Source organism: Camponotus floridanus, unplaced genomic scaffold, assembly GCF_003227725.1.
Source record: "Camponotus floridanus strain SB8 unplaced genomic scaffold, Cflo_v7.5 scaffold218, whole genome shotgun sequence".
In the NCBI taxonomy this organism is placed as follows: domain Eukaryota; kingdom Metazoa; phylum Arthropoda; class Insecta; order Hymenoptera; family Formicidae; genus Camponotus; species Camponotus floridanus.
This window is the reverse complement of record NW_020229346.1, coordinates 82,501-97,286: the sequence shown is the minus strand read 5'-3', so window position 1 is coordinate 97,286 and position 14,786 is coordinate 82,501. Positions and strand designations below refer to the sequence as shown.

Here is a 14,786-nt window from a genome sequence, read left to right as displayed (position 1 = left end):
TGTTGAGTCCGCTGAATGTGGCCAATGGCCGTTATCTGTGCCTAGATAACCAACAATGATTAACCAATCAGGGAGTCCTATTTTGAATTAGTCAATCAGCGACGTGATCACTCGGATACCAGTCCGCGCAGGTATGCGCAATGCATGGTTTTCTGCGCAGACGCTCGACGCTACCATGTAAAGGCACCTTATCTCTGATATTGGTAATACTAGGGAGAGACGCTAATCCGGCATTCGGCTAATCTTTAATAATAGTTCGCGGTTAGCGGTTCCGTAGCGGCAATTTATGTCAGTCAAATTTATTGTAATCGCTAAAAATTAGCAAATTAAATAATGTGTGTAACAATACCGACGATGATTTGCGATCACGTTATTATTAGTTATTCGTCGCAACCAATTTCCTAATTTAACTCGTGAGAGATATAATGATCGCGAGACATTCGCTACAATGATGACAACGGATCGTATCGATGTCTCTCTACCGTTTGCGCTAAAAAAAGGTCAGAATGTCTGCAATGACAGCGATGATGATGTTAATCTGGATGATATTGACGATTTCTTATCCATGTCCGTACCACCGCCTTCCATGAACAATTCTGTTTTTGTCGACGAATCCAACAATGAATTCTTACGTCTCACTGCAATGGCAAGCGGTTTCTTTTTATATGTAAACTAATTTAAATAACTGTGCTCATTTCTTTTCGAAAGATCTTAAATTAAAGACAAAATCTTAAAAAATTGACTTTGATTTCTCGATCAAAGATATAATTATATTCTGTCTTATGTAACAGGTGTAAGCACAATTCTGACAAACTGTACATTGTAAATTTATAACTCGAAGAAACTTCTTTAATGTTTGTATATGCTTTTCTTTTATATGATGCTAGTTTATTTAAAATGTACATCGTTCTAAGAATTTATAATTTTATTCTAGTCATTATATATTATTTATGACAAAGGAAAAAAATTTTGATTACAACAAAGTAACTAATATTCATTGATGCAATGTACAATGTAGAGATAGTTTAATTATAAAATCAAATTATTTTATAAGTAGAATTTTATTAAAATATTCAAGTGCGTACATATTATTGATTTCATCATTATTTATATTATATATTGTATTATATATATATTGTTTGCACAGGTCCGTGCTGTATACTTGTCTTATCTTCATAAATGTTTACTCGGTAATTATATAACTTGCTATAAACAAAGAGATGCTGATATACTAAACGTCGAAGTAAAAAAATGTGCAGATGAAATGGAACTACATGCAGTTCGATTGGCATTAGAAGCTACTTTGTACAGACAAAATATGTTAAGAATGGTAAGAAAGTTTAATATTAACAATAAGAAAAAAAGTAATGTTAGAGTTTCAGTTGATATGTTAATAGATACTATAATTTGTTTATTCTTGTAGATTGAAGATATAAAGTCGCATACTGTCAAAAAGAAAGCATATAAAAAATTAATAATATTTTTAGAAACATCTAAAGATAAAATTGATGTTGCTGTACAAACAGATGACATGTGGTCAGATTTGCACGAAGTAGATAATACACAAAATGATAATATACAATATATTACGCCCAACTGTGAGGAAGCATTAGAAACAGTAAATTCTGACAATTCTCACATAAGTGAAAATATTTTGAAAAATATCGATGATGACGAGATGGATACACAAATGTTACAAGAGACTATAAAAGAAGAATCTAACGATACTAGTCAGGAACATGAGGATCAGAGTGATTTCCAAATGATGGATGATGTAACTGCTATTAGAAAGGAAGATGACAATTCACAAGATTCATTATTACAACATATGGAAGATATGTTTTGCGAGAGTGACGATAGTACTGATATTACAAAATTGATTGAGAAACATTCTGGTGTTACAAAGGCTAATATTGATAAGGAGATTAATAAGATATGTTTAGAAGCAGATTCAAATCTCTTTGGTATACCACAAAACGATAATATACCAAAACCTAAAATAGCAAAAGTAAGTACAAGTGAAAGAAAAGTTAGTTTTAGTCGTTACAAGGAATTGCAAAGTAGAAAAGCAAAAGAAACCAATGGAAATGAGATTGATGAAAGTAAACAGAAACAGAGGATAAATGCTATTTGGTTTGTTGAACGAGTGCATCAAGTTACACAACTAAAAGCCAAAATGACTGAATTATCATTGACAAATTATCGTAAACATGGAAAAATAAAAGAGCAATTTCTTGAGTTGTTTGGGGAATGTGAAGACGAAGAAATGATGCCGGAATCACCAATCTGTATAGAAGATTATTTACCGGCTTGCAAAGAAAGAATAGCGCCTTGGATTGTTAAATATCTAATGCCATTTTACAAAAAGAGAAGAATTAAAGATCGACAGCTTTTCAAAACTGTTGCAAAATATATCGCGGACATGCTCATTATAGAAAATACATTTCCAGGTAAGCAATCTGTCATCTTGCAATTAATTATATTTCTTTGCACATATCTAAGAATATGAATTTAATTAATATATAACGCGTTATTATTTTGGATGTTGTGTATATATGTATTGTGTATGCGCGCGCGTGTGAATGTGTGATGTGTAATAAATGAGTTTTTTTGGCATATTATTAAGGCAAAATTTTGTTGACAGTTGCAAATGTAAAAATAAAAGAAAGAATGGTTTTTGAAATTGATTTTACAATACAATGCGTATATTACTACATCAATTTTATTTCATTCCATTTTCAATTTGAAAATTTCTATGACATATTAGATGATGCACGATATTGTTCATATACATTTTAAGGAGAAAATAGAGATACTGTAGATATGGTACACTAAGACATTATTTTTTAATAACAAAATTCCTATTCTTTTATTTTATATATTTCAGAGCAAGAATGTGTCAGCAAATATATAGAAAGTTATTTCAAGAACAAGAAATTTATTAAAACTAAACAAGATATATACCTATAAGACTGAAGGTGCGTGACATTATCAATTCTGTTATGCAATATGTTAATTTAGAAAATTTATATTCTAACATATACAATTTTCCTTCCATATAAATTCTTTTGTAATACTATTGTTATATTTTAGAATACTATTCAAATTTTTCATTTGTGCATTAAACATGAGAAAATTATATGTAAATACTTATAAATAAGATGTAAATTCTGAAAACTAGAAATTGATATTTTGAAAAATAAATAAATAAATGTGTGTGTGTGTATATATATATATATATATATATATATATATATATATATATATATATATATATAGTGTGTGAAATATTGTCATGAAATAATTAATTTTAAATTAACTCCAGAATTATTAATCTCATAAGAAATAAGTGATAGTATTACTCGAATCATTAATAATGTTATTTGAAATAAGTAATATTGTATACTACAATGAGAACATCAAATAGAGACAGAAAAAAATATTAAAAGTAATAAGAAACAAAATCTCAAACGAAAGTATTGTAATACATTGAAGATTTTTTTTTATAAGAAACGCTATTTATTCTACGAATTATATTTTTGTTTGAACATTTTTTTTCATGTTTTTCTATTTAAATTTTAAGAATTCATTTTTTATACATGAGAATTGATAAAATTGATTATTGTTTAGAAATCTAAAAAAAAAATGATTTGAAAAAACTATAATATTTAAAGATATCTCAATCTTGAATCAAACCAGTGGTATCTTCCATTAGAACTTTATTTTAAAAAATTGATATTCTTCTTCTATTTAGCTTAAATTTTTTTCTTTTTTTATCTTTTTAAATTGTAGACCTGATATTGCCAAATAGAAAGTGTCTAACATAAATAATAAAGTTACAATGAAAAAAATAAAAACACTAATACAATTAATATAATTTTACTGTCAATTTTAATAATAGGTACAATAATGGTAAAATAATAAAAATATTGAAAGAGTGGTAAAAATGACAATGAAAGTGATGATAATATGTGATTGTAGTAATATGTAATATTAATCCATAATAATACACTAATTGTTTTGCATATTAAATCACACACATAAAAAGTCACACAAAGAGATTCAAAATATATAAAACAAGTTCCTATTCGACATATCGAGATGGATGTAAAACTAATAATAATCTTTCCATTTTATGTATGAACACAGAGTTACTATGAATGAAGTAAATAGTAATGATGGAATAATTAATACAGAGTATTTTTACAACTATATATATTTCTTTTCAATTATGAATTCTTTGATTAATTTCGTATTTATTTTTCTTTTACAAAAAAATGTCGAGTTAAATTAAAAATAAAGTGAAAAATTAAACTTCAAAGAAACAAGAAAACATAAAAATCTTAAATCTTTCTTCAATTAATGTAAGGTAGACTTTGTATTTGTACAAAAATTTAAATTTGTACCTTTTTTTTTTAGTTATAAAGGTATATGTCATAAAAAAATTGCGATATACGATGACTTTTACATGATAAACTATATTTTGAACAAAATTGTAATTATACTCAAAATTGGCTAAAGAATTCAAAATCCAAAAGAAGTATATTCCTAACATATAATACTTATATATCGATTTAAAAATCTCCGATATCGTTTTATGACATATATATCATATATAATATGATTTTATAACATATATCTTATTATCTAATTTGTAGATTTGAGACTTTTTTATATGCAATAGAAAGTGTTGCATAGCAGAAAGAAAAAGAAATTGACATTTTTTTTCTTTATAAACCACACATGTTTAAAAATGATAATAATATTAATCCAGTTTTAATATTATTTAAACTTATACAAAATTAAAGGATATATCAAATTTGCTCTTTTTGATATGATATTATATAAATATTACATATTTTAGTCTAAAAGATAATATCACCAATATAATAATAATAATAATAATAATAATAATAACAATAATAATATAATAAATAAGTATACTTATGAAGCAGACATTAATTTTCCAATTCCAAAGTTTGATTTTTTTAAAACTTTGTATAAAAAAAAATTTATTCTAAATTATTTATTTATTTTCATTTAAAATTATCTCCTTGGCTGATATCTTCTAGTATCGCTCCCTCCCCTTTGATATGTAATAATTGTATATAAAAATATTATTTCTTGACTCAAAAGCTATCATTATTCTAGCTGATAATTCACACACACAAACGCACATAAAATATTTAATTATATTAAAAAAATATGCTCTATTTATATGTTAAAACAATAGTGCTGTAAAGGGTTTATTTTATAGAACATAATTTTACGAATAATAACATTTTTTTTTTATTTTAGTTATCTCCTTTGTTATAAACAGTATTATTATAACAATAGACAGAATCAACCTATAGTAACAAGAATGATTTTGCCAATTTACTATTTATTTATTTCCTTATAAAGAGATGCTTAACTATACTTTTCGTGTAAGAGAATAGCAATATTCAAAGAGTGTAAATTATAGATATAGTGGATGTTTTCACATAAGCGACCAGATTTGATATCGCACAGTACTGGAAACTTGATTAGCTTTAGCAAAAGTATAGAAGAATGTTAATGACTTTCAAATAAGATGTCAATATAATGAAAACTTTGAATGTAGAAGGCTTGATGGAAAAGATATTTGTGATAATTTCTTATTTTGACTTATGTATTACGTATTTTCCCAGGTACATAGTTCTTGTCTATTACGGGTTCTTGTAGAAACATATGTAAACATCGTTCATTCTGTGCCAAAGGATGTCCAGCTATTCTGAAATATAGTTACACAATACAATCAGTTATATATCTGTCTACATAAGCAAAACTGATAGCATTGTAGATGCGTCATTGGAATATATTACAGATGCAATAGAGTATTATAATTAAAATATTCTTTGATTGATCTTGTTAGAATGTACAATTTAAAAATAATGCGTGCAGTATTTTCATTAAGATGAAACATAAATAAGCAATGCAAGTTTAATCAAAGTACAATCAAATTAAAACAAACTATTAATTGAAGACATTGGTTTTCATTTGTTTGAAAGAAATAACTGATAAAAATTTTGGTTTCTTTTTTCTAATATCCTTTTCTTTAATATTAAAAATAAATGTTTAATAAATAAAATAAAGATTTATACTGTATATAATATGTGTATTGCATCACTAAAGATAAAATTCTAAATAACTGTCACATACCCGCACACAAATATGTACACAATTGAAACAACTATTGATTTTTCTAATAAATTCCTTTTTGAAATTAATCAGGATAAATAAATAAATAAATCAGGATATATATATATATATTAGTTGTCATATTCCACAATATGTGTGCAAAACAATATACTCACTTATTAACAAAAACTTCCAAGCCTTTTCTTCGATCTTCAATAAAATCTTCTTCAAATATGCCATCGTCACCACGAAAAGGCATTTGACGTTTCCATGCTTTTCCTGGTAATGGTGGAACTACAATCTACAATTTTATAAAAATATGTAAATAGGAAATCTTAAATACAATTGTATTACTTTTTAAACAATATCTATTTAATAAATAATCATATGTGATTTTATTAAATTATAAAGTTTTAATAAGAATTTTAGAATCATAATCTTAGCAATAGTTATCTTTAATTAGTAATAATTTTTACAATGTCTCTCATTTATACTACCTAACTTTAACTAACCTTACTATCTCTTTCTAATTCATTTCTCAGCCATTCGAAATCACTGTATCTTCTTCTTACGGTTGAATCTTTCACTTTAAAGACTGGCAAGTTTGTCTAAAAAAAAATAGTCAAGAATTGGAAGAGTTGGAATCAATGTATATTTTATATATAATGTGTGTGTGTGTGTGTGTGTGTACAAATAATATAGTGATGTAATATATAGTATAAAAAATAAATAGATTATTTATGTGGATTATTCATATTCATCAAATATCTTTGCACATCTTTTACATTTTTCTGTTTTCTATTGCGCTGAATATTACATACAAAATAAGTTTATAAATATAAAAATTAAAATAAAGATACAATGTAAAGAATACTGCATCTGCTTTGACGCATAACGACAAGCGTATTTCGGTTTTTATCAATATGATAACAGGCACAGCCCATAATATATCTAATGGTTGAATGTAATTGAATTACAGCTGTTTGACGTGAAAATGCGCCCGTCTTATTGTCTCGGATGAAAAAAATTATGCGAGCGAAAGTTTATTTATTGCACGCTCAACAGCCGAGCCTGAGCCTCGGAGTGTATCTAGTATTGCTATGGAAAATATTCAAAGCGAAATGGACATTACTTACCCTCATACGAACTTCATAATCGGTATATCGCTTCTTGCCGACTCCGTGTGTTATTGGATTAATCACGTCGATTTCAAGGAAATTCGCAGGCGCCGCGTAAGCATCGTCCAGCGTCTGTTTTTTAACGTTTAAGCGTCGTGTAGCGTCTACGGTTGTATCCGCCATTTCCTATTTTCAATTAAAATATTCGCGTGCGAGAGTGTTTCGCTTTTACAAATCACTATCGATATAGAACGGGATATAACGAAGCACCGCCAAATGACAGCATTCGGCAACTTGACACAATTCACTCCTCTCTCTCTCTCTCTCTCTCTCTCTCTCTCTCTCTCTCTCTCTCTCTCTCTCTCTCTCTCTCTCTCTCTCTCTCTCTCTCTCTCTTTCTCATTCGTGCGTGAGTCGTATTGCGTCAAAGCATAATTGTGTATGATAGGACATACATACACATTATACTCCAATTCATGGCGTTTTCGAATGGTCGGGTTTGATCGAACCCGGGGTACTTTACTAGACATCATTGACCAATAACAGCCATTCTTCTGAAGAATGTAACCATACATTCTTCAGAAGAATGGCTGTGATTGGTCAATGACGTCTAATAAAGTATCCCAGGTCGGATCAAACTCGACCATTCGAAAACTCCATCAGCGACGTTCACTAGAGAAATTTGTTCCATAGGCTAAAATATGTTAAAATAAGGCCGGTATTCATAGTCCGATCTTATATTTGAGATCGTCTTAAGTTCGAGCTTGGAATGCTATGCAACTATTTAATTGGTTGAAGGAGGTCTTAAGTCAACCTCGGATCAGACTTAAGACGATCTTAAATATAAGATCGGACTATGAATACCGGCCTAAGTCCCTAAAACGGAATCTTTCTTTTTCATATAGTTCTGTTTCTATTTTTCCTATTTCAGCGATTTGAATCACACCACTGTCCTGTATGCTTTTTAATTATTTCACTCACTGTGATCGATGTTAATTAAAATACAATTGACAGAAGTGACAGGCTTAATTTTTTAATTAGGAACCTTCTTTAAATTAATCTTCTTTAATGGAAAATTCAAAAGTGTCTACATTTCCCGCTTCATTTTAGCGGCGCTTGCGCAAGGCATATTCAGTGCCTATTGTCTCTCTTCTAAACACAATTTACTTGGTATGTGATCACGTGATCGCGTAAATTATAACGGAAAGTAACGCATAATAAGAAGAGAGTTTCAATTTATTCGAATCTGCTAAGGAATAATATTTACTTCAAAATATAGTTACGGAGAACAAAATAGAAGGTACTAATTAATTTTCAAATATTATAGGTATAACATAAGATATTACATTGGCAGTATATTTAATTATCTCCGATAAGGAAGGAATATGTAAAAAAAGGAAAAAGATCATGTGTACAATCAAATATAATTATATATTTAATTATATATGAAACAACTACTTTAATTACATATGGAACTACATGAACAGCTCGATAAAAATATTTCGTATATATATAATTAATTCTCTTTTACTTATATTGAAAATATTAAATAAATAGTGAAAATTTGTGTTTATAATGTGTTTATGTATGTGTGTATGTGTATGTGTGTGCATGCGTGCGTGCCCATACGTGATAATATCGAAAATATATTTCCAGTTTACACAAACAAATCATATATAATTTGCCTATAAATTGATAAACAAAATAAGATACGAATTGTAGATACTTGTTAAAGATATATTTAGTAAAAAACAGGATGTACGTCTTTTCATAATATAATTTTAAAGTTTAATAAAATGATAACGTTTTGTCATATGTATATTAGTATTTTATTGACAATAACAATGTGTCGTGTGATTAAAATATTAAAAATAAGAATTTTTTCTGAATACACGATTAAACATTTCTTTTTACTATATAATAGCAGGCACAAAATTATTAATATTGAGATATCAGATGTTAAATATCTGATGTAAATACATTTACAGATATACAATTGTTGTGCACACGGAATTGTCAGTGTATGAAAAATTATGAAATTTGAGTGGATCTCTCAATACAATTCTATAAAATGTCTTTAAAGGAGTTTTATTTTTAAAAATTCACTTCTCTTTAATCATTATTTAATAATTATAACAATTGTAATTTACAATACATGAAATTCCGTTTAAACAGTTTTTTATTCGTATTCATGAATTTAAAATCAAGATCTTATTATATTTATACGTTTTAAAACATGTAAACATTACTGGATATAAAGCATTAAATTCTATTTTTTGTTCAACATTTTATCAATGCAGATATAATAAATATAATATTTACTTCTTCTCCATTAAAAATATGTAAATTTTTGATCAATAAATTCCTTAAAAAAAGAAAAAAGAAAAGTTTTGAAATATAAGTTATAATTTTTTAACGAAAATCAATTTTGAAGGGAGAAAGACTATATATAAATATAACATAAACTTCATTCTTTCTATAAATTCTACTATTTTATAGAATATTCATTTATAGAATATTCAACATCTATTTTTATGTATTATGATCTAGATAATTATCAATGTATACAACATAATTTATTAGTAACTAGACTACATGAACAACTCGAAAAATATTTCGTGTATATATATATATATATATATATATATATATATATATATGTATTTGTATATAAATCCCGAAGGTATTTTTTTAAATTCCTCTCGATAGGTGAAAAATCTTTCATCTTATTGTATATTCTCTGCCACTTATATATGATGTAAAATTATTTTTTTTATCTTTTATTTACTATGCGTTATTTTCAGTAACTTATCTTCGAACACAAACTCGTGTCAGGAAAAAAAGCACGCTTAATATATTAAATCTTCCTACTTTTCCCCTAATTTCCAGTTTCCGCTTATCATTGTCTCACATATTCTATGAGGAGAATTTTGATATCTTTTAACAACAATTAATTTCGTAAAAACGCTAGTAGCATGCTGATTAGAGCGCATGAAAGAATGAGGCTTTGAGGCGGCAAGATCCCGGGTCCAGGCGTTGCCGCATTACAGTAATCATTTAAACAAGAGCAAACTTCTTGTCTACCTCCAAATCCACTTCGTTGATAACACTTGCCCTTATAATTTGTTTCATCCCATCCGCATCCACGAATAACTCGCGTATCGGGTGGTACTGTATAAAAAGGACAAGTTTTTTATTCTAGATATGGATCATATGGAATTTTATATGATAACGCATTTCTGTAAGATCAATAGATTTTTTTCAATTTAGAAACAAATCATGCTAAACATATTCAATAATTATATATTTAATAAATTAAAATTTAGCGATACTTAATGCAATGCAATCTTAACACATACGACCGTTGACGCTAAACTCGATGACTTGTGTAATTTTGCGGCACATTGTAAACTTTGCGCCATCCTTGAGTTCCGAACAATCCGTCTTCATGGATTCTGGAGGAACAAGATCGGCGCATTGGCTATTATTGCGACTGTTGCACTGATAACATTGTATAGCATCAACACCTGTAAAATATTACAATCGATTTATTTATATCTCTTTTATTTTTTCATCATAAGCGCGCACACAAACGCGCGCACATGCATGATACGAATACAGCTTTATGTTACTCGTTGAAAAATGTAAACTTATATCTTATTTCGTAATATCTCGCGATATATTTTTTATTTATTTATGAAGATTATACTTATTTGAAGTTATTATATAGTATTGTAATTATAGATGAATTATTTTAAAAACGTGCAGATGGAAAATAAGAAGTTTCAAAATCTTTTCATTATACGCGCGAATAAAATTTAACGTGTTTCAAAATTTTTCTATCATACGCAAATAGAATTTATTATTAAATTTTTTATGTTATTTAATATAATTATTTTATTTAATGTCCTATATTATTTAAACTCTATCCAATAATAGTCAATTGCTTCTTTAATTTAACTTGCTTGTAATGTTATTTCCTTATAAAGTTATACTCAATATAATGCGATAACAAGGTTAAAGTTCACAATGGAAAGAAGAGATAACAAGATCGAGAGGCATATCAATTTTGTAAAATCTTGGCTAAAATCATTTACATACAACGATGTTGACAACTGTATAATAAAAATCGAGCGACATGCTATATTCCCTTTAGTTTCTCGTTTACATTTCTCATTCATCGCACACGTAGTATAAAATGTTATTGATTTTACACGAAAGAAGTTGAAAGAAATTGTAACATTTATATATATACGGAAAGTGTAAACATTCCAAAAAGGGCGCACTACTTTTGTTTAATCGATTATTGCATGCGTCATTCCATACACGAATATAGTTCATCGAACCCTTGATATGGTTACCCTGTAGAAAAATCAATGCAGCCACGCTAGCTACATGCCCCGGAAAGATATATTCGTACAATCGGACTGTCTTCGTGCAAACGCGTATTCCAATCTTTTTTTCACCGCAAAGTTATAAAAATATCCGCAAAAAAATCATCATTTTTTATAAATTTATAATATACGACAAACTTACATCAATAAACTTATATTATTTGCGATCCTCGTGTAGTAAACAAGAGAGCGATCACATTAAGTAACCAATTTACAAATCTGATAGGAATAATTTCGCGACTTATAATTTATCTGTCTGCTATTAAGATTTTTTTTCCGTTTCGTTAATTCAGAGAACAATAATTAAAATTTATTTCATAACTCGGAGTAAAATATTTCGATAGCGCAATCATGCGATTTTGTTGCACTCTACATTTCATTATTATCAACATCTAATGTCAATTATGATTGCGTTTTAATCTCGCTTGGATTAAATTAAGTTTAACAGAGAAACTGTTATTTAAATTGCCGCGATACATTTTACAAAAAAATACGCACACGGTACATTTACATATACGCATGTTAGAATTATAGCATATATTTATAGCACATCGAGGTGTTAATCCGCAATGCATCTAATTGGAAAATCGATTTAAAAAATTATACACTCCTAAATATATTTTATCACTTACCGCTATAGCACAAGAACAGAAGAATACTGCATAGAGTGATAACGATAGAATGAAGGATTCTCTTCATTTTTCTTTTCTTCCCTCCTCTTGGAACAATCGAAGAAATACTGTTCGTCGAGAAGCCTCACTAATTGTTTAGAGTAACGTTAATCACAAAGAAGATAAATGCAAAAATGATGATATACACAAAAGTAGGGGAAAAGAGAGATAAGGGGAATTAAAAGGCGAAAAAGGAGAAGGAGAAATAGAAACGGGAAGAAAGAGAAAGAGAAGGAAAGAGAGAGAGAGAGAGAGACAGAGAGAGAGAAAAAGAGAAAAAGAGAGAGGGAGAAGAGAATCAAGAATTGAAAACGCCTGAAAGTATCATTTGAGACTCGAAGAACTGAGAAAGCACTGTTAATGTACGGCGCTAGCGTGGCGCAAGCTCACTAACTCTAGCATCGATGTATACAGTACCAGCGAGCAGTGCTGAACACACGACTACGACCAGTACGGCCGAGGAAGGGAGAACAAGCAAGGTGAGGTAGTTGATGGTGGAAGGAGAAACCATGACGAATATATATGGCTCATCTACGAATAACCCCAGGATCGATCGATCTTCCTATCGCTGTGCGAAATCTTTCCCCTGGATCTGTGATATAAAATCGCTTTAAAAAAATCGATATATCCCAGGAAATGAAAGTACTACTGATAAAATATATATTACGTAATGTATGTATATATTACAAGGATACACATACATACATACATATATATATATATATATATATGTATGTATGTGTGTGTGCGGTGTGTGTAAATAAGGAATGTTACATTGCTTGAAAATTATGTTACCGAAACCTTTTATAAGAATATTGATGACAATGATGAATGACAAATAAAATTCAAGCGGGACTAATAATTTTATTTATCGATTCTCATCAATATTAATTGAATTTACATAATGAAACTAGAGTCTCGTACTGTGTTGATTTATACATACTTACATAATGCGTTTTACATTATATCTCAAGACTATTATATAAGATCGACTTGTTCCACTTATCCGTGTGAAATTAGTTTAGAGAAGATACAAAAAATTAATAACATTCCAAATAGCACAAAAAAGTCAAAAAATGTCATTAAAAATATTGAAAGGATAATAAGATGTTTTTAAATAATTTTACAAACGTCTTTTAGGGATACGTGTTGCTAGATATATCTAAAGATTAAATTGTAATTTATCTTTAGATATATCAAAGAAAACGATTGAAAAGTTTTGCGAGAGAGAAAGAGAGAGAGAAAGAGAAAAAAGCTGGAAAATTTACGAGAAAATGTACCCATTTAGTTTACCCATTTAGTAATAAATAAAATAAAATATTTAACCAACTGAAAAAGAATGTGAAATGTTTTACAAAGAATTGGCACAAACATATGGGTTAAATAGGTAAGGCTGCGAATGATACGAGCAGCTTTACGTTCAAATGAAGAGTAAAGTGGTAGTTTGGAGCACGTTGAGTGGATAATGTCCATCTTCCTGTAACACGTTCAACGTCACGAAACTGTCACACTACTCATGTATTTGCGCATCACGTATTCCCACAAAAATTCCCGTTAAAGTGATATAAATAATACAATTTTTTCCAATCTTCGTCTTCGACTTTCCGATGCTCGTAATGTAAATTGAATAATTACACCTACTTTTCTACTAATTAATCTGCACGATCGATCGAACGATTAGATATTTCTACTCGTAATTTTTTCAATTTTTTCAACTTTCCTTTTTCTCACTCTTTTCTCTATTCTTGTAAAATTTTTCAATCATTTCTTTTGATTATCAATTTTTGTATGATTTAAATAAAATTAAAGTGAATGATAGCGCGAGTTACACAGCCTCGACAATCTCTTTCGATCTAGTTCCACAATTTTATGGAATAATACCTTTCTCATGTTCTATTAATTGTAAGTTTTTTTAAATTTGCTAATTTTTCAATTAAGTTTGATCTTAAGTAAAATTTAGCTGACTTTTTTCTTTAAACAGAATAAATAAGACAAGTTAGTAGGTAGTGATAGCGAGTTTAACTTTTCTTATCTGCGTATCTCAGGTGTAAATGTTTGATATCTACTTTCCTAATCCTTGTTTCAAGATTGTAAAATTATTGAAAAATAAACATCAAAACAAAAAAAACATCATAAGCAAAATAATTCGGCAAGATGAATAGATTTATCGAAAAGTCAGCAGAACGAACAGCGACATGTTCTTTAAAAACGTATAATCACGACTGTCTTCAGTTCCGTTTACATTACGTTACTCATTACGTGATCGTGCCATACCTATTCGCAAATACATACATGTAAATTAATATTAAATAGATGTTTCATATGGCCAGCATTAACATATTTAGCATCTTAGCGATTCGCCATGAGTCCCTGACATATTTATAATTCATACTGCCAATATTTTGCTTTGCCATGTTACTTGTGTTAATTCATCTAAACATCAA

At 28.5% G+C, this 14,786-nt stretch overlaps 3 protein-coding genes across 3 annotated transcripts; 1 reads left to right on the top strand and 2 right to left on the bottom strand.

Annotated features, from left to right (window-relative positions):
• The first annotated feature begins 226 nt into the window (after positions 1–226).
• Positions 227–3,058, top strand: LOC105249976. The gene is made up of 4 exons (XM_020027126.2): positions 227–646; positions 1,148–1,330; positions 1,424–2,450; positions 2,888–3,058. The coding sequence occupies exons 1-4, from the start codon at positions 449–451 to the stop codon at positions 2,968–2,970; spliced, it is 1,491 nt and encodes a 496-aa protein (XP_019882685.2). The 5' UTR covers positions 227–448; the 3' UTR covers positions 2,971–3,058.
• A 2,234-nt stretch (positions 3,059–5,292) lies between these two features.
• Positions 5,293–7,615, bottom strand: LOC105249987 (sorting nexin-12). Its single transcript, XM_011255822.3, has 4 exons — positions 7,296–7,615; positions 6,672–6,767; positions 6,336–6,460; positions 5,293–5,752 (listed from the first exon to the last, which is right to left on the bottom strand). The coding sequence occupies exons 1-4, from the start codon at positions 7,458–7,460 to the stop codon at positions 5,647–5,649; spliced, it is 492 nt and encodes a 163-aa protein (XP_011254124.1). The 5' UTR covers positions 7,461–7,615; the 3' UTR covers positions 5,293–5,646.
• A 2,330-nt stretch (positions 7,616–9,945) lies between these two features.
• Positions 9,946–12,788, bottom strand: LOC105249995. Its single transcript, XM_011255832.3, has 3 exons — positions 12,304–12,788; positions 10,637–10,804; positions 9,946–10,448 (listed from the first exon to the last, which is right to left on the bottom strand). Exons 1-3 carry the CDS (start codon positions 12,368–12,370, stop codon positions 10,228–10,230), a joined length of 456 nt encoding a protein of 151 aa, XP_011254134.1. The 5' UTR covers positions 12,371–12,788; the 3' UTR covers positions 9,946–10,227.
• Positions 12,789–14,786: the final 1,998 nt, after the last annotated feature.